General features: G+C 45.2%; 1 protein-coding gene across 1 annotated transcript; it reads left to right on the forward strand.

The window, feature by feature from the left end:
• Positions 1-445: 445 nt before the first annotated feature.
• CD59 (CD59 molecule (CD59 blood group)) lies at positions 446-21242 on the forward strand. Its single transcript, XM_082626708.1, has 4 exons — positions 446-529; positions 9669-9753; positions 13268-13369; positions 20257-21242. Exons 2-4 carry the CDS (start codon positions 9687-9689, stop codon positions 20457-20459), a joined length of 372 nt encoding a protein of 123 aa, XP_082482834.1. The 5' UTR covers positions 446-529; positions 9669-9686; the 3' UTR covers positions 20460-21242.
• The last annotated feature ends 3778 nt before the right edge of the window (positions 21243-25020 follow it).

A 25020-nucleotide genomic window follows, 5' to 3' on the forward strand; every position in this document is an offset into this window, starting at 1 on the left:
TTTCATCTCGGTTCCAAACAAGTCACAGAGGTGACTATGGCTGAAGGGTACTTAGAGGCTACCAGAGCCCGAGAGCAGAAAGGAGCCTCAGGCTGCAGCCAGGCTGGCTAACCCGACAGCCGGGCCAGTTGGGAGCTTGGCAAGGGCACACAAACATTTTGAAAAACATTTTCATATTTTTTTCAACAAAGGAGGAAAATTCATAAGTGTTGGAGTTTCATATTGTTTTTGTTTTCGATAACAAATCGGAGGAAGAACATCATAAACTTTCCGTTTTCAGTGTTTTATCATAAAGGTCTTAATCTAGTCCTGGCCACAGGTCTTTTTCTGCACCGGGGCCTGGAGCCCGCAATTGCGCCGGGTCCGGTGACCTTCGCTGGCAAACTGCGGCGCGCATGGCAAGGCCGGAGCCTGGGCGGGGTGGGGCCGGCGGGAGGAGGCGGAGCCCGCCCCAGCCGTAGGCGATAAAAAGGGACTGGACTACGCTAGCAGGCGTACCCGCGCAGAAGCGGACGACGGGGGCTGGAAGGTGAGGTCTGGGGGCCGGGAGGGGAGCGGAGCCGCGCCGAGAGTCCGGCACTCGGGGATTTGGGCCGGCGCATGCGCCCACGGGCAGCTGGGCCCGGGCCCCTGCCATCGCGGGACTGGGGGGTTTGGAGGGTCCGAGAGGGCCGTGCCCACCCTGCGCCGGCCTCCGCGCCAAGAGGCGGCGAGATCCGGCGCCCGTCCCCCGGCCCGCGGCCCGCAGCCTCCCGGCGATTCCTTTGTATACGACCAACGAGAAGGGGGGAGCGGGCGCGCTTTCCGAAACACCCCCCATTCCGCGGGCCTTGCCCTCCATTCTCCTGGGAGTATTTGTTTAGAAATTTGAATCTGAAGGGAAGCTCTTGCAGTTTAGGGAAAAGAAAGCGCATCGCACCTTGAAAGGAGGTTAATGCCATCCCTGGAAGTTATGGACATTCTTCTCTTCCTCTGGAGGTTTAAATTTTGAGTTTTAAACAGCAGGGTAGGGTCGTGACTTAGACATTTTAAGTCCAGTTTTAGTTTGCTTGGGCCAGCTTGGGCCGCACCCTTCATAGAGTCTGACGGCAGACTTTTAAGGAAACGTTAAGTAGTGGTTTTCTCCATGGATCCTGGAAATGTACCAGGTAACGTTCCATTTCTCCTCTGACGTATGTGGCTTCACCCCTTATCCCAGAACTCACACGGAGAAGAGCTGGGGTTTGTGACTCACCCTGGCAGTAGTTGTGTGACTTCTGAAACTCGGGTCTCGTCCGTGCCCTCGGAGTCTTTGTGAAATAACGATTTGGCCTGGTTGCCACCTAGTGAAGGCTCTGGCCCAGGCTTCCTCCGGTTTTCCTTTTGACCAGTGCTTTCCTTCCTTCCTATAATGCCTCATGTCCACTTTTAAAGTGCCTCCTGCCGTAGCCAGCTGATTCTTTTAAAAATCCTGTTCTTGGCCAGTTTTTTAAGGACATCAGGGGGCTCCAGCTGAGACCTGCCCACCACTCTCAACTGCAATAATTCTATTTCATTCTAAACAAATCAGCCCATACATTTTACAAACCTAGAGACATAGCCCACACCATATCAAGGTTGCTTGTGATGATAGACATTTCTTGAAAAGGAGGGAGAGACCTCAAATACAGGCCAGATAATCCGAAGATTGCGTACAATTCTGAGAATCACAGATCAGGGAAACAGCTCTTTCCTACCACCTTGCTCTCCGTTGTCTAGCTTCATCTGTCGGTGATGATGGCTCTGGAATGCTCCTAAAATAAGTAAAATTTGACATGGTTTGCTTGCAGAGAAGTGATGAAGTTCATGTGTGGTCAAGGGCCTGGGCTTGGCACCAGTTTGAGTCTTGGCTCTGCTCTTACTGGCTGCGTAATGCTGAGCGTGCTATTTAACCTCATTTTCTTACTGCTAAAATAACAGGCCTTACTTCTTAGGGTGTTATAAGGACTAAATGAGATAATTCGTGGAAAGGACTCTGTGCGCGCCTCGTAAGTGGAGAACAAATGTGGCTGTTATTGTTTCAGTACCCATGTTCCCCGTAGGGGGCAGCTTACTCCCAGTTCTCTAAGGAAGGCACATACAGCTCAGAATGTTAATTGAGGGAGGTGCCTGACTGCGGACCGAATGTGTGAAACTATGGCTTCTGTATTTTCAAACAGAAAACTATAAGGAATTATGCTGAGTAGCTTGTAAGGTAAAAGTCCAAATAAAAATGGATGTTAGAGTGTGGAGAGCGGGTGTCTAATGGAATTCAGCTTTGACAGCTGCAGGTACAAGCTCTTGAAAAGAAATGCATTAAAAATTCTGGGCCAGCTCCAGAAGAACCTCACGAACAAAAACGCCATAAACAAAACCAAGCCCAGATGTGCTTGAGATTTTCCAAAGCGGAGGACATGTTATTACTACACCCTATATCTTGTGAGATATCTTCACTACGCAGTTGGCTCTCCATGTACAATCTCAAAGGGCAGGGCCGTGACGAAGCTGTCTGACAAGGGCCCTCTTTGGAGAACTAGAGACTTGAGTTCCTGGAACAAATTGCAAGGAAGGCCCTTCCTTGTTGAGGAAGCTTCCGATTTGTGTAGTTTAGAGAGTTCTGAGGTTGTCTCTGGCACCTCAGAGTAGCTGCGAGGGGCTGTTCATTATGATGATGGCTTTCTGTTTGTCTCTACTTGCTGATGTAATGACTTCTCTGAGCTGAGTGATCTTTGTGTAAGATCAGTGATCTTCTCAGCTTGCCTGGCTGTGTGTGTACAAGGTGATAAGGAGGCAAAGCCCCAAGCCACTAACACTACTGGCCTCTAGGTAATGTTAAGCTACTTGTGAGTTACTGGCCTCTGGTAAATAGAAGCAAGATCCACCCAGTGTGTCTTTGCAACTAACCTGTTGCCTTGGGAACGGGTAATTTCATCCCCTGGGGCCTCCATTAATTTCCTATAAAATAGGAACGTTGGGTTTAATTTTTGAGAATACTTCTAGCCTTAAAGTTTATCAGCCTCTAAGGCTCCAGGCTCCCAGGAACAGAAACTATACTCCTGGGCATCTGTGAGTCTTGTGGCAACGTCGCCAATGTAAAATCTCTTCTCTGGTGGCCTGTGTTAACCAATTTATTTCAGAAGCTGAATTCACAAGAAGTTTCCCCACCAGAGAGTTTAACTGTGGTTAAGAGCTAAGACCTGGGTTTAAATGCCTCTCTGCCACATACCAGTTCTGAGGTTGGTGTATTCATTTTCTATTATTGTTGAAACAACTCACCACAAACCTAGTGGCTTAACACAACACAAATTTATTAATCTTACAGTTCCATCTGTCAGAAATCTGACCGGGGCCTCACTGGGCTCACATCAAGGTGTCAGCAGGGCTGTGTTCCTTTTTGGCGGCTCTGTGCGAGAATCTGTCCCCTTGACCATTCAAGTTATTGACACAGTACAGTCTTTGGGGTTGGAGGACTGAGGTGCCATTTCCTGTCTGAGTGTCAGTTAAGGACCATTCTTCACTTCTAGAGGCCACCTGTATGCCTCAGCTGTGACCCCCTTGCTCTGTCTTCAGAATCCCCATGGGTGGGCAAAGTCCATCTCACTCTTTGAATCTTCAGCTCAGTGTGGTCCCCAGTTAGAAATGCTAATTTCTAACTGGGCCCCACCCAAGACCTGCAGAATCAGAATTTATAGGGTCAGGGCCCAGCAATCTGTGTTTAACAGCCCTCCAGGTGATTCTGATGCCCACTAAAGCTAGAGAACCAGTACTGTTACCCTATTTTATTTTCTTCCTGGTCTTTACCATTAGTTGGTGTCCACCTCCGCTAGATTGTAAGGTTCTTGAGAGTGGGGCTTCGCCTGATTCAGCAGTCACTGTAGCCCAGTGCCTAGCATGGCACCTGCTCAGCTCACAGTGGGCTCATAAATGATCGTTGTGGAGATGACTGGGGGGTAGGTGCCAAGACTGTACTTACTTCATAGAGTAAATATACGCACCGATGTATTCCTTCAGTTTGTTGGGTCATTGGTGTGTTAAATATTTTATGTTCACATTTATTTGGATTGTTTAGATGGATAGATAGATACATAGATAGGTAGATAAATAGATATTTGGGGAGACTGGCTGGGGTCTTTGGATGGACAGCAACACGTCTTTGTTTTCCTATTTAAAATAATGGAATATAGACTTGCACTATCCATAAACTGGCTACCCAAAACATTTTCAGGAACTTGATTAGGGATGCCTGTATTTGTAAATCACCTTGCAACTTGTAGCTTCACCTTACATCTCAGGTGGATGGAAATGAATAAATAATGATCAGGTTGGTTCTTATTGTAGGATGAGAATCTCTAGTACTTCAGAGATCTTTTGCTTTAACCCCTTGCTGCTTTCTGCTGGCATCTTTCTGCATCATCTCTGATCTGTGATCTCTGCTCTCTGTGTGAACATTTCCAAGTGATGGGGAGTTTTTCACATTTCACCAAGGGAATTGATTTCCACATGTGCTGACACTTTGCACAGTGCCTGGCACATGGCAGGGAGGGAGGAAGGGGTGGAGTGATAGCAAGCAGTTGCTCTTAGGAAGCTCAGAATGCCTCCCTAATTGATCCTAATGCTGTCTTTGTAAATTACACAGAATAACCTCTCCCTCTCTTCCTTGGTGGCCATTACCGTATTTGAAGATGGTTACTGTCTCTGACTGTACTTTTCCAAATAGGACAGCCCTGGTTTCTCCCAACCATTTCTCCTGGCTTTTACAGCTGTTTATTTTGCTGTCCTTATAAACTGGAAGAAATTCAGAAATCTGGCACATAATAGTAAAAATATTATTTCCAGGTCAGGTCTAAGCCCAGGACAGAGTAACCCCAGGATTGTGTGTGCATTTATCTGTTCCTTAAAGTGCCATGTAACATTTTAGCCCATAGTGAGCTTTAAAACCCTCAAGTCTTATTTTTATATTTTATCATTCTATAAAATCATTATTACCACTTCACAAATTAGGAACTGAAGTAAAGTAGTTGACTGCTTTAAGGTTATATAAATTGACAGCAGAGTGGGATTAGAATAGAGGTCTTTCAGGACTACTAGAAAATAACACAAGCCTCATTTTTTTTTTTTTTTTTTACAAATACAGGGTGTGACTAAAATAACTATTTTTAGACATAGGAGAATATATATACATGAAATATTTTTTACCTCAATGTAGCAAATTTTGAAAGGTGGTATATATTTTTAATACTTAATCAGGTGGAGTAGTAGAAAAATAAAAACTTAAGCTGCAAGTGAAATGACACATAAGTACATTAAAATATTCTTCACTCATGTTGAGAGCTCTTTCTATAAAAATGTTCATTATTAAGAAAATATATTTAAGCATAAATAAGCTGCTCATAATTCTACCATGCTGTTAATCACATAATCCAAAATGTTCGGAAAAGTTGGAAGGTGTTCCAAGCATTTTTTTATACGAGTGTGTATGTATGTATGTATGTGTGTGTGTGTGTGTGTATATATATATATATATTTTTAAGACAAAGTAATAAAATTATAGCTATTTTTAAACTGGCTTTTTTTCTTAATACGTTGTGGATAACCTTCCATGTCTGTTACTCTTCATGGCTGTGTAGTTCCCCACCATGGAAGTGTACCATAATTTACTCATCTTCTTGTTGGAAATGTATGTTACCAAATTTTTACTATTTTAAACAATGCTTATATATCCTTGACTGTTACTTATTCCTCTGGTGAAAAGCCTATTTGGCGTGCCCCTGAAGGAATTTCCTTTAGAGTCAACTTCAGAGCCACCCAGGAAAATCTGTCCAGACTTCCTAAGGCTGGCTCCAGACGTGTCCTATGACTCCCAAATGGTGTTTTCCAATAGGCTCACCTATTTTATTCTGTGGACCTTTTCCAGAATGACTTTGGGTCTACGGCCATACCACCCTAAATGCGCCCCATCTCATTTGATCTCAGAAGCTAAGTAGGGTCGGGCCTGGTTAGTACCTGGATGGGAGGCAGAATGACTTTGGGCTGTTTCCAATAATTAAATCCATTTAAATGAGTCTTAATATGTTTAGAAAAGAGTGATGAGGTCTTCTGGATGCATCTTGCATCTAAGCGTTTGGTTGGGTGGATTGAAAAAGTAATGGCAGCTCTCTTGGTTCATCTACCATCTGATCTACACTTAACTTATGGGCATCATTTTAAAATTTAAAACGGAGGATGTTTTAGACTAGGGGGAAGAGTTTCAAGCCATGAGGTTCAATTCTCTTTTTTAATTCTGTAACAGACTTGCCAGAAGACAGGTGATTTATGACTACTAAGGGAAAGTTTTGTAATGTGCGGAGTTTCCTATTTCTAATTATAAAAATAATGCTTGGCTCATTATAGACTATTTGGGGAGGTGTGGCAAAAAGTAAAAGGTCAGGAAGAGAAATGAGATTATAAATAATCCTGCTTAGTGTTTACTACTGTCAGCATTTTGGGGGCATTTATAAAATAGCTTTAAAACAATCAGCTATTTTCTGTCCCCCACCCCTGCCATTTCATAGCAACATATCGCTCTTGGAAATTCATATCTTAGTAGTGGTTAATGAAGACCTGGTCTTCCGATCTGAACAGCTCAACATCCGTACACTGATCACTTCCTCTCTCTGCCATCTTGGCCTTCCCATAGCCAAGTCACAGAAACAGCCGCTGTGACTACCAGCCAGTCCTGTGGACTTAAACCTCAGTCTTGACACTCCCCATCCAACCCAGATGGATGGCCTTAGGTTTGGGGGCTGCAGTCTCCCCTGCCCATCCAGTCCAGAGTGTTTGTCCAGCTTCCTGACCTGATGCTACCTTCTGTCGACCCTCCCCACGCTTCACCACCCAACACCCCCTCCCTGCCCAATTTTCTTTTCCTGGGAACCTCGTGACTTCCCAGTAATACTCATGGTGGCTACTGCTTTTTGAGGGCCTTCTTTGGCCAGGCACCATGCTGTGCAGTACCTGTGATTATCCCTGTGTTTACTTGGTGAAGAAGGGAGGCCCAGAGGTTGAGTAACACACGGCAATAAGTGGCAGAGCCAGAAATATTCAAGGCTTTGTTCACCGGTCGACGAGAAAGCCTGTCCCTAGACCAGTTCACTGTGCCGTTTCCGCAGTCTTTTGTTAAGAGATGATGAGCCTGTCTCAGTAGACCCTTCTTTCTGATGCTTGTCATCAAGGGCGAGTTCACTGCACTGCACCCTCTTTGTTGTAATGGTGTTATTCATGCCAAGGACCATTCCGAGGGAAGTCTCCTGGAGCTTGCAGCTCCTGCCAGCCTGGCACCCTCCCAGCACCTACCCGCCCCAGTCAGGAGGTCCCTCCCTCCTCCTCCAATAGGGCTACCTGAGGAAGCAGATGTTCTTAACTTTTAGGAAGAGTCTGATGCTCCCCGCATCCCTGTTCAGCGACCTCAGATGGGTGCCTTCCTCTCCTGTTCTCTTGCAGCACTTCTTCCCAGCCCCAGGCCTGTCTAAGCTGAGTGTGTGAATCACCCTTTCTACCCAGATGCCCCCGAGCCTGAGGAACCAGGCAGGGAGCTGGGGTGTGCTGGGCCTGGGTCACTGGCTGGGGGGTGGGTGGCGCGGGAATGCTGTGATTCTCTCCCTTGACCCGTCTGGCTCCCGACAGAGGGCATTGCAGGGGCGTCAGGTGCTGGCAGGAGGGGCTGGGGCCTCTCCCTGAGCTATTAGGATGCAGAGACCTCACTGCCTCCACCTCTCAGGCTCAGGGAACAAGAGAGCCTGGAGAGGCCAGTAGTCTGACCCGGAGGTATGTACGTGCCTGACTTCGGGCAGGAAGTCTGGGTGTGGTCAGGAAGGAATTCCAGGGTGAGGCAGGAAGCCGGTGACAGCCACCACTTTTCTGTGACTGTCAAGCACATAGTTAACTTGTCTTATCTCACCTCAACTTCCTGGTGTGGGAAAGCGCCCATGTACCTGCCCCCTGTTATAGGTGAGGAGAATGAGGCTCAGTAGCCGTGGCAGAGCCAGACCTTGTGTCCAGGTCTTTGCCAGCCCAGAGTCTGAGCTTCTGACCACTGGCCTCGGGCAGCCTCAGGTCCTCACCGCGCAGGGGTGCTGTGGGCAGCTACGCCCCGGGAGGGTCAGCCCGGTGGCGGGGGGCATTAGTAGGCTGTGGTAGGTGTTGCAGGTGCCAGAGGGAAGTGGGGGGTATTCAGCCTGTAAAGAAAGGCCAGGCCCAGTTAGATTTTCTCCCCACTTTCCCACATGTCAGCAAGCGACCTGTCTCTCTCCCGGGCGTGGCTTACTCAATGGCTTCGTCTTTGGGCAACGCCAGGCCCTGCCCTGTTCGCTTCCCAGTTCTCCCCTGGCCTTCCTCAGCCAACTCCTGAGCATCACATGACTTTCAAAGGTGTGAGAGATGCCATTTCCAACCCAGAGGAGGGCAGGGCCCACCCACCAAGAGCCCCATCTGTGTCTGTCTACCGGGCAGAAGTCCTGGCCTGTGCGGCCCAGGAGAATAGAATGTGGAGCCGCCCTGGTTTGGAGCAGCTGCTGCCTGTTTGTTGGAGGATGGCCTCAGGGAAGTCGGGGTAGCGTCGGTAGACTCCTTAGATCTACTGCTCATGATTTGGACTTAGGCAAGTTAAAAACCTCCCTGTGGGGACTTCCCTGGCGGTCCAGTGGTTAAGACCTCACCTTCCAACGCAGGGGGTGTGGGTTCGATCCCTGGTCCTGGAGCTAAGATCCCGCATGCCTCAGGACCAAAAAAAAACAAAACATAAAACAGGAGCAATATTGTAACAAATTCAATAAAGACTTTAAAAATGGTCCACATCAAAAAAAAATCTTTAAAAAACAAATAATAAAGTCTAAAAAAAGAAAAACCTCCCTGTGTCTTGGCCTCCTGCTCAGGTAAAAGGAGGGTTCAAGGTGTTTCAGCCCTCCCTTCTTCTCCCCTGATGCTCAGTGCCACACATCTAGGCATTAATGTAATGGGGACTTGTCATCAGAGGTCCCTGGAACCCCTGCATACTTTTCCATAGTGATTAAGGAGGAGGTGGGGAACCAGAGATTTTGTGCACGCTAAGCCTTTGCCTCCTGTTCTGAATGCACACGGGTGCCCTCCAGAGTTACCCCTTCCATCTGATGCATTTAGTGGCGTGGCCTGGAGAAGTGGCCCTCGCTGGGCTCAGGCTCAATTCAGCCAGCAGCTGGGGGTGGGGCCTGCAGAGCTGAAACAGCAGGTGCTGCATTACGTACTTTGTTCATATTCTCATTTGAGTCAGCGACCCTGAGGGGGAAGATAGTGCTGTCCCACTGCTCAGTCATGAACACTGAGGCTCAGAGGAACTGAATTTATTCAAGGGTGCACGGCTACTGTAGGTGGGAGCTGGGGTGGGCCCGGTGTGCTTTGACTCCCTGCAGCTGCCCCTCCCACCAGGCCCGGCAGCATTTCTTCAGTAAGCTGAGGTCTCAGCCAGGGAGGGACCAAGAACTGCCCCACCTGAGAGCACCCTCGGTTCATTGCACCCAGCCTGGAGGTTCCCTGCTTTCTTGGTCTGCTCACTCCTTCCCATGTTTCCTGAAGCCCCCAGGCCTTCCAACTCTTGGTTTCTGAGATACCCGGCAATCACCTGTTGGTTCATGACAATGCTTTGTGTTCCTTCCTTCCAGAACCTGTAGCCGGTCACTATGGGAAGCAAAGGAGGGTTCATCTTGCTTGGGCTCCTCTTCAGCCTGGCTGTCGTCTGCCATGTAGGTGAGTGGTCCAGAGGGACATGGATCTGGATCATGTAGGCCGCCTTGGCCCTAAACTTTTTCTTAGGCCTCAGGAAGACCAAGCTGATGCCACAGACCTCGGGCCGAGCTTCGGTTCTTTTGCCATCAGTATTACAGGTCCAGGGTGGTGTGGCTGCTCCTTCCTGTGTTACGGCCCTACCCTGAGTGGAGCACCTTCCTGAGTTACAGTTCATCCTGGGTGACAGAGCTGCTTTTGTGGGGAGCGATTACACTGAGCTGCTTGAGTTTCACCCCACTCACCACCAGCCGCTGGGGCTACCGATGGATGCCATCTTTAGAGTGCTGAGCCCAGCCGCCCGCCCTGGGCTTCTCCCATGTAATGCTGCTGCTGCTCATAGCATTCACGTGCCAATCACTATTCTCAGCATTTTACATGTATTTACTTATTTAATCCTCATGTCCACCCTGTGGAGCAGGGACTATTTTTCTTGCCATTTTACAGGTGACAAGACTGAGGCCCAAAGAGATTAAATAACTTGTAAAAGATCACACCAAAGTGGTGCAGCCAGAATTTGAACCCAAATAAGCCTGGCACCAGAGTGTCTGCCCCAGCTCCTTCACAGGGCCACCCCTCCCTGCCTGCTGGAGATCCTAGTTACCTCTAACAGTAGGAACACCTGTGTTACTTGCTTTGCTTCATTGTAAACATCAAAGGCCATTTTTTGCCTATGTCATGTTGGTACTACTAACTGTTACTTGAGGGGTGGGGACAGGAGGCAGAAAAGGAAGTAGCCATGCAGTGGGCACTACAGAGGCATCTGCATGTTGGAGCACGTCTTAGAGCTTGTAGCTTTAGTAGCTCCCATATGGTGAACGCTTACTAGGTACTAGGGCCTGTACCGGACCCTGGCTCATTTAATCCTTCCAGCCATCCTGTGAGGGCTCAGTACGATTATGCCCATTTTACAGTTGAGGAAACTGAAGCAAAGAACAAAGTAGCCCAAGGGCATGTTTGAACAAATTTTCCCTTTCTGAGAAAAGACAGAAGTCACGACCCCCTCCCTCCCCATGTCTGTTGATTGTAGTCACAGAGGTTTGTAATGTGGTTCGCTATGTTACAACATACGTTATTGTCTTAATTCTTCTACCCAGTGAATTTTCTGTAGTAAGAATAGCCTGGTCATACCTGCTTTCCAGCAGTCTACATTTGTTTATGGAGCAGGCTTGGGTTTGGCGCTGTTAGCTGTTCTGTGACAGGTCTCGGGGGCACTTAGGTCTTTCCTGAGGGAGTCGGAGTGTGAAGAAGATCCACTCCACCCCGGCTAAGTAGCTAGAATATCAAACAGCCACTGACTTATTGCTTGCCCCTGACCTGGTCTCCCCCATAATTGGTCCTGGTTTCTTCTCTTTCCTACTCAGGACAATTAGAAGAACATCACGGTAAATAAACCAAGCGTGGGCTTCAGAACTGATCACCTGGGTGTGAGTCCCAGCTCTCCTCTTAGTAGCCATATGACTTTTGACAAGTTAGTTAATATCTTAGTCTTAGTTTTCTCTTGAAAAATGGGGATGGAGATCCTTGAGCCTGCCTCTTATAGCAATTCTCTGAAGATTGAAAGTTTAGGTATTTGAACACTGTGTTAGCTGTGAATATTTCTGCCTCACAGAAGTTCCAAACGTGAGCTCTCTTTCCTCTGTCTGAAGGTTTGACCTGGCCATTTAAGATGTTATAGGGATTTCCCTGGTGGCGCAGTGGTTAAAAATCCGCCTACCAGTGCAGGGGACACAGGTTCGAGCCCTGGTCCGGGAAGATCCCACATGCCACAGGGTAACCAAGCCCGTGCACCACAACTACTGAGCCTGCACTCTAGAGCCCACGAGCCACAGCTACTGAGCCCGTGTGTCATAACTACTGAAGCCCGCTTGCCTAGAGCCCGTGCTCCACAACAAGAGAAGCCACTGCAACGAGAAGCCCACGCACCACAACAGAGTAGCCCCCGCTCGCCACAACTGGAGAAAGCCTGCCTGCAGCAATGAAGACCCAACGCAGCAAAAAATAAATTAACTAATTAATTTTAAAAAAAAGAAGTTATAGAGAGCTTCACTCCTATCTGTGCTCAGGAAGTGAGGAGCCACTTCTGGCCTTTGGAGAATTCCTCTCCCTGGTGATGAACCTAGACTTTGGCCTTAGAACTAAAAGTCAGCTGTTGGGTTCTAAAACCCACATTTCGTCTTGGTTAAACCATGCCATTCTTCTATGAGATTTTACATATTTCATCTTTGAAAATGTCTTTTCACACCGATAGGTACTTCCAAATACTGATTACGTGGCAGAAGCCATGTGGCCGGGAGAAGGTGATCTCTTATTGTAGAAAAGAGTATGTCCACATGAATCAGGAAAACTTGCTTCCAACTCTTCCCATCACAAATGTGGAGTATGACTCATCTTTTTCCATCACCATTGTTATAAAAACAGAGAAGGGAAAATAATCCAGTGAAACTTGAAGTCTAGCCACCAAAGATGAATCCTAAGAACATGAGTGGGAGCGGTAGTCATTTTTCAAATTGGAGAACCAGAGGCGTTTGCTTCTGATATGAGTCGACCCTCGTGTTCAGTGTCACTGTGCACGTCTTCCCACCCACATGGGTTTAAAGTGTATGGCTGCTGCCTGCCCCTTGACTGTGTTTGCTTCTGGCGATGGGTCGTTCCCTCAGCAGAGAACAGCTGCAGTGAGGACGCCTTATCCCAGAGGCCATCAGACTTGTTCTGCAGAGGTCCAGATAGTAAATATTTCAGGCTTTGCAGGCCAAGAGACAAAAATCAAGGATATTATGTAGGCTTTTATATAAATAAGAGAGAAAACAAATTTCTCCAAGTTTTTAATTGACAGAATTCAAAAATGTAATAATTGAGTACAATTATTTCTAATACAGATCTACTACTGAGAAGAATGGAATTATTGCTGGGAGAATAACATTTTGCTTACTTTGGGATTCAAAAGTTAGTGTTCCCCATCATCAAGTTGGTTGCAAATGTTCATCTGTTAATACTGATCTGTAATGAGGTTTCATGCATCTCGTCTTGGAGCTTCTCTCCACACAGATAGGCACAGCCAAATACCGATGAGCAGCCCGTGAGAATGTTATGTGATAGAGCATATTCATTGCTTGGAAGGTGTTTATAGAATTCTGTTAGTTTATCCTCTTAATGGATTCCTTTTAATATGTCATTGCATTGCAGATTAATCACTTCCGGTTGAAAGGAGGAGAAAGCTTCTCAATTGCACAGTTAAATGGATTTTGAAATCTGGAAATTCCCTTTGCACTTGCCTCAGGGTCCAAAAAACTGCTCCTGCAACTGCAGTTTGAGCTTGGGAAAATATATCTGCTGCAGATGTATGTGGGAAGGAAGGCCACGCTGAGTTGCTGACCTCTGACCCACACTAATGGAGCTGGTGGGCTTGCTTCTGCTGCCAGGAGGGTGAGTCATTGCTGGTCTACCAGGTCCTGACGGGCATTCTTCCTGATCCTAGGTCACAGCCTGCAGTGCTACAGCTGTGTTAACCCAGCTAATGGCTGCAATACGGCCGTCAATTGTTCACGTAATCAAGATACTTGTCTCATCGTTAAAGCCGGTAAGAGCCTCCCCCTCCCCCTCCTCCTGAGTGCAATGGGATGAAGAGAGCCTGGGAAGAGATCTGTGCCGCTCTCATTCTTGTTAGACTCGTATTCAACAAGTAATAGCTATCATTTATTTTTTTTTTTTTTTTCTTTTTGCGGTATGCGGGCCTCTCACTGTTGTGGCCTCTCCCGCTGCGGAGCACAGGCTCCGGACGCGCAGGCCCAGCGGCCATGGCTCACGGGCCCAGCCGCTCCGCGGCACATGGGATCCTCCCAGACCGGGGCACGAACCCGTATCCCCTGCATCGGCAGGCAGACTCTCAACCACTGCGCCACCAGGAAAGCCCAATAGCTATCATTTAATAGCACCAGTTGTGTGCGGCGCTAAGCACTTTCCATTTGTTTTTTTTATTTAATATTTCCCATCTACCACTCGGGGTAATATTTTATTCCCGTTTGGTAAATGAGGAAACTGAGACTCAGATTAAGCAACAGACTAAGGTCAAGGAACGAGCTCAGGATCTGAACGTGGGACTCCATCTAATTCCAACACTTGTGCTCTTAACATCAACGCTGGCTGCCCCGCAAACTTTTCAGAGCCTGCCCTGTGCCAGAGCCTGAGCTAGGAGATCGGGGTACAGAGATGAAGAAAGGAGATGATGAAAATTGTGAAAGAGGCCTGTGTAGCTATTACAGATGTCTTTATTTATACCCGTGTCTCATTCCGTGGGGAATTTAATACATACAGAGTCCTGAGGGGACTCAAGCTGAGCTCAAAGGATAAGTAGGAAGTAAGAGGACTAAGAGAGGAAGGGTGTTCCCAAGAAAGGCAACAGTAGGTACCGAGGCTTGGTGGCCTCAGAGGACAAGGAACTCGTGGGCTTGGGGTAGGGAACTGTCAGCATTGACAAATTTTGTCAAATCTGCATTTTCCAAATTGGTTAGACTATGGAATCGCTTCCTCCATAAATCCTATTAAAATAGAATTTAGGAAATGGTGGACAGAGGCAAGAAACCAGCAAAGGCATGCCCTCTGCTCTTGGCTGGCTGTGGTTCTGGACTGAATCAGTGTGTGGAAATGATACTGGTGAGGAGTGGCTATTTCAGGACCTGCTTAGTTAGTGTACAAGGTCAACCCCCTGACCTCCATCTCTAAGAGATAAAAGTAAAAATACCCTTCAAGTTAGTTCACTCATACCCTCTATGTAAATTCTTCCCAGTGTCCACCTCAAGGAATGCTAAGCACATCAGGTAAACTCATAAAAGGCTTGGGAGACCCACATGTTCAGAAAAAGCTGATTGAAAGGAGGAGGAGTTTCACTTCCCCAGAGAGGAAAAATCCCTCAATAAGTAAGGACGAATTAGAATGATCCTGTCTAAAGAACAGGAGTATCTCATAATTTTGATATAAACTCCTGGAATACAGCTCAGATTCCAAGGCCTACATGTAAGGTCCTCGATTCTGTAGGGGACAGTTCCTCTGCCTCACCTGGGACTATTAATTCATTGTTAATGTAGAAAGCATAGTGAGGGTGCCAGAGAGAATAGTCATTCACTCCACAAATATTTGAGCACCAATTATCTATGAGCTCAGAGACCTTCTTCTTAAACCTGATTGTCTGTGTCTCTTGAACCCCCACTACAAAAAGTATAATTTCCAAATGAGAGAATAAAGGCAATACTATATGTAGAATAAGTATTAGATTATCAGTTAGAAGCTTTGACCTCTGATCTCTGTCTTGCCACCAGTAAGTTCTTCCGGCCTCTGTTTTTTATTGATGAAGTGGGTGTGTCAGCTGGTAGAGGTGGAGAGAAAGAAAGAGGGAAGTAGACTAGACTAGAGAACAAATCCCATTGTTTCCTACCTGAATGGTTAAACTTTCATTTTAGTTGTTTCCAACATTGTTGAAGTATAATTGACAAATAAAAACTGTATATGTTTACGTGTACAACATGGCGGTTTGATATACATATACATTGTGAAATGATTACCACAATCAATCTAATTAACACATCCACCCCCTCACATTGCTACCTGTTTGTGTGTGATGAGAACACTTAAGATCTACTCTGTTAGCAGATTGCAAATAGACAATACAATCTTGTTAACCACAGTCATAATGCTGTACATTAGATTCCCCAGAATTTACTCATCTTATAATGAACTGTTATGCTTTGTAAAAATGATTAATGTAAACAATGGGGCACGTCTATTAGAATGGCCAAAGTCTAGAACACTGACAGCACCAAATTCTGGCGAGGATATGGAGCCACAGGAGCTCTCATTCATTGCTGGAAGGAATATAAATCGGTACACAGTACGTACTCTTACCCTAAGATTCAACAGTTGCATTCCTTGATATTTACCTAAATGAGTCAAAAAATTGTGTCCACTCAAAAAGCTACACACGGATGTTTATAGCAGCTTTAATCATAATTACCCAAACGTGGAAGCAACCAAGATGTCCTTCAGTAGATGAATGGATAAATAAACGGTGGTACATCCAGAGAATGGACTAAAAAGAAATGAAGTATCAAACCATGAAGAGACATGAAGGAAACTTTAATATGTATTACTGAATGAAAGAAGCCACTCTGGGAAAGCTACATCGTTATGATTCCAACTATGTGATGTTTTGGAAAGGGCAAAACCAAGGAGATAATAAAAAGGTCAGTGGCTGCCAGGGGTTAAGTGGGGGAGGAGGGAGGGATGAATAGGTGGGGCACAGGATTTTTCAGGCAACGAAGCTAGGACTGTGTGTGATACTATAATGATGTACACATGTCATACATTTGTCAAACGCTGTAGAATGTACAACACCCAGAGTGCACCCAAATGTAAATTATGGACTTTGGGTGATGATGATGAGTCCATGTAGGTTCATCAGTTGCAACAAATGTACTGGCGGGAGATGTTGATAGTGAGGAAGGTTGTTTGGGGTGGAGGTGGGGCTGTCGGGGGCTCTATGGGAACTGTGTACTTTCTGCTCAATTTCGCTGTGAATCTAAAACTCCTCTCAAGTAGAAAATCTATTTTTTTAAGGATATTGTGAATCTTAAATAGTTTTCTTCTTCTCGTGAACATAGGTCCCAAAACTTCAGCTAGACATGTGGTAACAGCAGTTCCTGAAATACAGATATTCAGACCTTACAGTAAGGCAGATAGTAACAGAACATCTAAATGCCCCTCCGACTCTGATTGACATCAGCCTGGGAGAGGCGAGGCACACTGTCATAAACACGAATCAAAGGCCAGGCATACATTGGAGAAATTATTTAATTAATCTAGCCACATTTTCGCCCCAGCTGTGAAATAGGAATACTTATCTCCCAGGGTCAGTGGGGCATTTAGTGGAGAAATGTGCGTGATAGAAGATTCAGTCTAGAAGAGAGACAGATGGGTGCTACTTCAGCCACTATTTACTGGCGTCCTGGCTAGGTCCTGGAAATATAAACCGTGTACTTAGAGTCTGGCAGAGCCTTTGATGACAGTGCCAAGCAATCATTTCTGTAATGGCCTTTCAAATAAGGGACACACTGAAGGATGCCTAAGGCAACTGGGGACTACTGCTTGGTAAAGGCAGACTCAAGGCAAATCTTCAAAGAGAGTGGGGAGGCTGTGCCTAGCAGAGAGAGAACCTTTAACATTCCGGTGACTCTGTGATATGATCCACTTTTACTTGGGTGATTCTGATAGTGGCTTTGGTGAGAAGCTCACCATTGAAGGTTGTTATGCAAATAAGATCATTCAAGTAAAGTGCTTGGCTCACTGCAGGACACATAGTAAGTGATTAATTGGTAGCAATTATTAATAAATTACTATCTGCTTTTCCCAAGCTGTTAGGCTTCCCTAATTAACATTCTGGTGACTTTAATGCTTTCCCAGTTCCAAAGCCTGATTACTACTACGTAAGACAGTAACTTGTCCTATTCAACAGCATTCTTTAGTACAGTATTAGAAGCATCCACTTAAATATTTATGATCCAAGCAGGTAGAGTCACTGGAACACTCTTATCTGGCCTCTGCCACTTGACCAAACTTCACTAAAATCCAGGCCAAACACTCATCTCCTCTGAGGGGGAGGATAGAACAGTTATACCTGCAGTTATAAACTTAGACGTTTTGTTCTGAGCTGTGAATGAAATAGAATAAATTCGTTACTGGCCTTAAATAAGGAAATGGGCATCTGTATTTTTTTCTTTCCAACACAGAAGAAATGAAAATGATTCCAGGGCAGGGACCAACCTTCTATATCTGTGTGTCCCCAGCATCTAGCACAACTAACTATCTTCTCTTCTCTCTCAACTCTCACTTTTTAAAAATATTTAACATAATTTTTCTAAATATTAAAAAATCACTCTAAGCTAATTGGCATTGTATATTTTGGCCTGCATTTTCCTTTGTGTGTAAAAATTGGGACCATGATGGCATGTTCTTTTGGGAAATTTTCCTGCTTTACTGAATAATCTAATGATTTTTTAAAGGAAGTTTAAGCTATGTTTAAAATAAATTCATCCAGTGACTTTTTATTTTAAATCTCAATCTACAGAGAAATGTAGAAGTGAAAGATAGTCTTCCGTGAGGGTAACACTGTTAAATTACTTGGAAATCTTTCCAGAGAAAAGTAGTATACTCACCCCCACACATATACTTTATACAAATGGATCACATTCTACATATTGTTCTGCATCTAGGCTTTTTTTCTATTGAGATATAATTCACATATCTCAGTTCCAAAGTACATTTTAAAGTGCGCAATTCAGGGCTTCCCTGGTGGTGCAGTGGTTGAGAGTCCGCCTGCCGATGCAGGGGACATGGGTTCGTGCCCCGGTCTGGGAAGATCCCACATGCCGCGGAGTGGCTAGGCCCGTGAGCCATGGCTGCTGAGCCTGCGCGTCCAGAGCCTGTGCTCCGCAATGGGAGAGGCCACAGCAGTGAGAGGCCCGCATACCGAAAAACAAACAAACAAACAAAAGTGCGCAATTCAGTGACCTTTAGTATATCCACAACTCTGCACAACTATCACCACTCATTTCAGAACATTATTATCACCCCAGAAGGAAACCCCATACCCATTAGCAGTCACTCCCTATTCTTCCCTCGCCCATACCCTGGCAGGGAGTACTAATCTACTTTCTGTCTCCATGGATTTGCCTATTCTGGACATTTAGATATAAGTCGAACCATACAGTGTTGTGGTCCTTTGTGACTGGCTCCTTTCACTAGCATAATTTTTTGTTTGTTTTTTTAAAGTGTATAATCTATTCTTTTTTAAAATTTTTTATTCATTTATTTATTTTTGGCTGCATTGGGTCTTCGTTGCTGCTCACAGGCTTCCTCTAGTTGCAGCGAGCGAGGGCTACTCTACGTTGCAGTGTATGGGCTTCTCATTGCAGTGGCTTCTCTTGTTGCAGAGCACAGGCCCTAGGCACACGGGCTTCAGTAGTTGTGACTCATGGGCTCTAGAGCACAGGCTCAGTAGTTGTGGTGCACGGGCTTAGTTGCTCCACGGCATGTGGGATCTTCCTGGACCAGGGATCAAACCCATGTCCCCTGCACTGGCAGGCAGATTCTTAACCACTGCGCCACCAGGGAAGTCCCTGCGTATAATGTTTTTAATATTCACCCATGTGATTGGATATATCAGTACCTCATTCCATTTTATGGCCAAATAATATTCCATTGAATGGATATACCACATTTTGCTTATCATTTACCATTTAATGGACATATGGGTTGTTTCCACTTTTTAGCTGTTTTGAATAATGCTGCTATGAACATTCGTGTATAAGCATTTGTGTGAACGTAGTTTTCAATTCTCTTGGGTGATATATTTACCTAGGAGTAGAATTACTAGGTCATATGGTAACTATTTTTAACCTTTTGAGGAAATGCCAGACTTTTCCAAGATACCTGCACCACTTTACCTTCCCACAAGCAATATTTGAGGTTTCCAATTTCTTCGCTTCCTTGACACCACTTGGTATTTTCCAATTTCTTGACTATAACCATCCTAATAGGTGTGAATTGATCCTCATTGTGGTTTCGATTTGTATTTTCTTAATGGCTAATGATGTTGAGCATCTTTTCATGCACTTATTGGCCCTTTGTATATCTTTGGAGAAGTATCTATATCCTTTGCCCACTTTTTAATTGGGTTGTCTTTTTATTATTGAGTTGTAAGAGTGTTTCATATATTCTGTATACTATACTCTTATCGGATATATGATTTGCAAACATTTTCTCACTTTTTGTGGGTTTTGTCTTTTTAGTTTTTTAAAATAGTGTTCTTTGAAGCACAAAAGTTTAATTTTGTTGAAGTCCAATTTAACTATTTTTCTGCATTAAAAAAAAACCCTCAAACTCCTCCCATGTCAATGCACATGGTCCTGTGGCATTCCTTATCTGCATGGAACTTCGTTGTGTGGAACTCTACCATAATTTACCCAAGTGCTTTTTTATTAACCAACTGTTTGTCTTTTAGTTTCTTGCTGCTACAGATAGTAGTGCAGTGACCATTCTTGAGCATATATCTTAACCTTTTTTCAAGTAACTTCATAGAGTAAATTCTAGAAGTGGGATTGCTGGATCAAAGAGGGCATGTGTTTAAAAATCTTGGTAACTCTCTCAAACATTAGTATGATTGCCTGTTGCCTTCCATATACACACAACTGTATTGGCTCTGATGAGACTCTGCTTTTATGGAAAAGTTCCATTCAGAGCTGGATCATTATTTACTTAATTGTTCCCCTTTATAAGCTAACTGGGATGCATATTTTTACCCAAATATCTCTATTTCCCCACGATAAGTTCTAAGAAGTAGAACTGAGAGTTTAAAGACAGGTGCAGAGTTTTACCTGCTTGATTGCTTATCTTTGTGTGTGTGTATTTCCCCCACAGTGCCAACAAAAACTTACTACCAGTGCTGGATGTTTGACCGTTGCAGTTTCGAAGCCATTGCGAAAGCCTTAGGGGAGAAGGAGCTTCAGTACCGCTGCTGCCAGGAGAACCTGTGTAACAAAAATGACGGGACGAGTATATCAGGGAAAACAGCTCTGCTGGTCATCCTGCTGCTGGTGTCAGTCTGGAGCTTTTGTCTGTAAATCTACCCCAGGAGGGCTTCTCCTAAATCTCCTGTTTCTGTATACTCCTTATTTCCTGTGCTGCTGCATTCCAAAGGCTTTATATTTTCCAGCTGGATCCTGTTGGGAAAGACTAAAACTAGCTTGAACAAGTTAGATTAGAGAGAGGAACTCAGAGGGACCCTGAAGACCAGTTCTGTTGGCAGAGAAGACCTGTTGGAGGGGAAGAGTTTGAGTGAAGTGCATGTGATTTGAGTAAAGTTGCATGCTTCTTACTCTGTTCTTTGCACTGACAGCTCGAGTAGATTCTCTGCAGTCCTCAGCTATTTCCCTCTGGTTCCTTGGATGTAGTTAATGTGATCAGTACTTTTTTGGGTGACTGGGGCAGGGGGCTCCTTTTCAACAGTCTCTCACAAGGCATGCTTTATTCTCGCCTTTCATGGCCCCTGTATTGCCAGGTAGGCATGGTGCATGTTCCAGGTGTGGGCTGTCAGGGACAATGAGATTCTTAATGACTGTTGTATTCTCAGCTAGAAGGTGTCTGGCTGGGAAGGAGGTAAGCTTTCCAGATGGCAGGGCACGGAAGCACAAGGTTTACCTTTAGAGAGGTACCAGAGGCTGAAACCTGAGTTTTCCTCTGTCCCTAAATTTTGTATTCTTTGCTGTCTTTCAGTAGAAAAACTCAGTAGCATAAATTAATGGTGTGTTAAAACTATCCCTCCCACTCCCCGCCTTTTTTATTGGAATGGTAGGCTGTCTTAGCTTTGTCACACACAGTTAAAAATTAAACATTTGAATATTCTATGTTACTTGTGACTTGCAGTTATTAAGGGTGCTTATTTTAAATGTTACTGGTAGGAAAACTCTTCCTATGTGTGTGTATAATGCATGAATGGAAAAGGAAGAGCCTTTGGGTTTACGATTTGAGATTTCCAGATGTCATCATGAACAGTAACAGGTCTGCAGGGATGTGTTTTACCTGCCGACATCCAGCCTGTTGGCTCCTCGCTGAGTCAGCACAGATAGTGTAAAATACATCTGTAAGGGCTGTTAGCGTAATCACGAATACTGAGGCTTTCAGAAGCGCCACCGGTTTCCTAAAAAGTGATACACCTTTTCAGGAGGACAAAGTTTTGCCTCTTGTGGGTACTGGTGAATAATTTAAGATCCAGTAGACAATGACATTTGTATGCTTACAGTCTTGGCTGTATTTAACAGCATAGTCTGACTTTTGCCGATGAGAGTGGAATTTATTAACATTAAAAAGAACCAAAAAAACTCCTTGATTACGTGATCTGTTGGACAAACCAGAATGAATACTGCCTTTCTGAAAATAAAATCTCATCAAACGCATGAGTGTGGTGATTGGCCCAAAGGATAACAACATAGGTGACACGCCCAATGGTAGCAACTGAAAGAAGAGATCTTGGACAGTATCAGATTTCTTCTGTTGATGCCATTACTTAAACACAGACTAATAGAGGCTTCCTCATCAAAACCTAGCATTACCTTGGTGTTCTGTGTTCCCTATTGGCTCAGAGCTTTTCCTTACATCCTCTTTAATCTTCTGTTCAAAGACAAAATACTAGGTGTGACTCTTTCCTCAATAGAACTTTTTCTGCCCAAGAAAGTACTGACCATGCCCACAGCAAAGTGGCTCATTTCATACAGTGCCTTTTAGTTCCAAGGAACAAGAACCAATTTTGACTCACTTAAGCAGAAAATGAATTTGGGGGAACTTTGAAGGGGCATTCAACCAGACTGCAAAAAACCAGTAGTTGGGGAGAATTCCCTGGTGGTCTAGTTGTTAGGATTCAGTGCTTTCACTGTTGTGGCCCAAGTTCAATCCTGGGTCAGGGAACTGAGATCCTGCAAGCCATGCAGTACAGCCAAAAAATTTAAAACATTAAAAAAAAGCCAGAAAGGAGGAGTCAAAATGGTGGTGTGGGAAGATGCGGAGATAGCGTCTCCCCACAAATAGGGCATCTGCCGGCCGCTGGTGGGTACTCTGACGCCCCCAAGGAGACAGGAGGAACCCCACAGTGAACCAGTAGGACGTAGGGGGACCGAGCGGGGAGGAGAAGTGGAGCAGATAAGATCAGCACCCCTGAGGCCAGGGAGATCAGGAGAGGCATGTGGGAGGGACTCTCCGGGAAGAGCCAGAGAGGAGCAGAGGGCGATTGCCTGGCCCACTTGGGCACGGGGAGCCTGCTGAGCTCCCAGGCGGGTCGCCTGCCCTCCAAGGCTCCCCCATCCCCCACCCCCACCCCCACCCCCGCCCGACTGCATTGGACCTGGGGACATAGGGAAGCCAGGGAGATCAGGAGAGGCAGGCGGGAGGGGTGCTCCCAGACCCCAGACTGGAGGAGCAGGAGAGGAGAGGAGGGTGTTTGCCCCGCCCACTCGAGCCAGGAAGCCTGCTGGGCTCCCAGGTGAGGTCCGCTGCCCTCAGATGGGGGTGGGGGGCACGCCTGGGCCCCTTCTGTTCCTTGAGCCTAAGCCCCACCCCCCACAGCCCCCAGGGCCTTTTCCAGCCCTGTGGGTCCTGAGCATAGGCCCTGCCCACTGCCCAAACCTCACCCTTGATTAGGCCCCGCCCTCCACAGCCAAGGCCTTCCCCCGCTTTTTTTCCTTTCCCTCCTCTTTTTTACTATTTTGGTACTGATGTACCTTCCAGTTGTTGATTCATCTGTATTTTTATTTTTACATTCTTGCTAACATATCTGTGAGTCTCCTAGTCTAATTTTATTTTTTACTTTGTTCTTTCTCTCTTTTTTTTTTTTTTTTTTGGTCACCCCACGTGGCTTGCAGGATCTTGATTTGCAAGCCTGGGGTCGGGGGCAAGCGCCTGTGGTGGGAGCTCTGAGTCCAAATCACTGGACTAACAGAGAACCTCAGAACCCAGGGAATAGTCATCGGAGTGAGGTCTCACAGAGTTCCTCATCTCAGCACCAAGATCCAGCTCTACCCAATAGCCTACAAACTCCAGTGTTGGAAGCCTCAGGCCAAACAACCAGTAAAACAGGAACACAATCCCACTCATAAAAAAAAAAAAAAAAAAAGAGAGACAGTAAAAAAATATGTCACAGATGAAGGAGCAAGGTAAAAACCTACAAGACCAAATAAATGAAGAGGAAATAGGCAATCTACCTGAAAAGGAATTCAGAGTAATGAGAGTAAAGATGATCCAAAATCTCAGAATGAGAAATACAAGAAATACGAGAAGTGTTTAACAAAGATCTAGAAGAACTAAAGAACAAACAGAGATGAACAACACAATAATTAAAATGAAAAATACACTAGAAGAAATCAATAATGGAGGCAATAGAACAAATAAGTGAGCTGGAAGACAAAATGGTGGAAATAACTGCCGAGGAGCAGAATAAAGAAAAAAGAATGAAAAGAATTGAAGACAATCTCAGAGACCTCTGGGATAACACTAAATGCACCAACATTCGAATTATAGGGGTCCCAGAAGAAGAAGAGAAAAAGAAAGGGTCTGAGAAAATATTTGAAGAGATTACAGTGGAAAACTTCCCTAACATGGGAAAGGAAATAGTCACCCAGGTCCAGGAAGCACAGAGAGTCCCATGCAGGATAAACCCTAGGAAAAACACACAGACACATATTAATCAAACTAACAAAGATTAAATTCAAAGAAAAAATATTAAAAGCAGCAAGGGAAAAACAAAAAATAACATACAAAGGAATCCCCATAAGGTTATCAGCTGAGTTTTCAGTGGAAACTCTGCAGGCCAGAAGAGAGTGGCAGGATATACTTAAAGTGATGAAAGGGAAAAATCTACAACCAAGATTACTCTACCCAGCAAGGATCTCATTCAGATTCGATGGAGAAGTCAAAAGCTTTTCAGACAAGCAAAAGCTAAGAGAATTCAGCACCACCAAAACAGCTTTACAACAAATGCTAGAGAAACTTCTCTAAGTGGGAAACACAAAAGAAGAAAAAGACCCACAAAAACAAACCCAAAACAATTAAGACAATGGTAATAGGAACATACATATCGATAATAACCTTGAATGTAAATGGATTAAATGCCTCAACCAGGGCTTCCCTGGTGGCGCAGTGGTTGAGAGTCCGCCTGCCGATGCAGGGGACACGGGTTCGTGCCCCGGTCCGGGAAGATCCCACATGCTGCAGAGCGGCTGGACCCGTGAGCCATGGCCGCTGAGCCTGCGCGTCCGGAGCCTGTGCTCCGCAATGGGAGAGGCCACAACAGTGAGAGGCCCGTGTACCGCAAAAAAAAAAAAAAAAAAAAAAAAAAGCCTCAACCAAAAGACACAGACTGGCTGAATGGATACAAAAACAAGACCCATATATATGCTGTCTACAAGAGACCCACTTCAGACCTAGGGACACATACAGACTGAAAGTGAAGAGACAGAAAAAGATACTCCATGCAAATGGAAATCAAAAGAAAGCTGGAGTATCAGATACTCCAATACTCATATCAGATAAAGTAGACTTTAAAATAAAGACTTACAAGAGATAAGGAGGGACACTACATAATGATCAAAGGATCAATCCAATAAGAAGATATAACAATTATAAATGTTCATGCAC

The sequence above is a fragment of the Mesoplodon mirus genome (assembly GCF_964341445.2).
Source record: "Mesoplodon mirus genome assembly, chromosome: 7".
NCBI classification, from domain to species: domain Eukaryota; kingdom Metazoa; phylum Chordata; class Mammalia; order Artiodactyla; family Ziphiidae; genus Mesoplodon; species Mesoplodon mirus.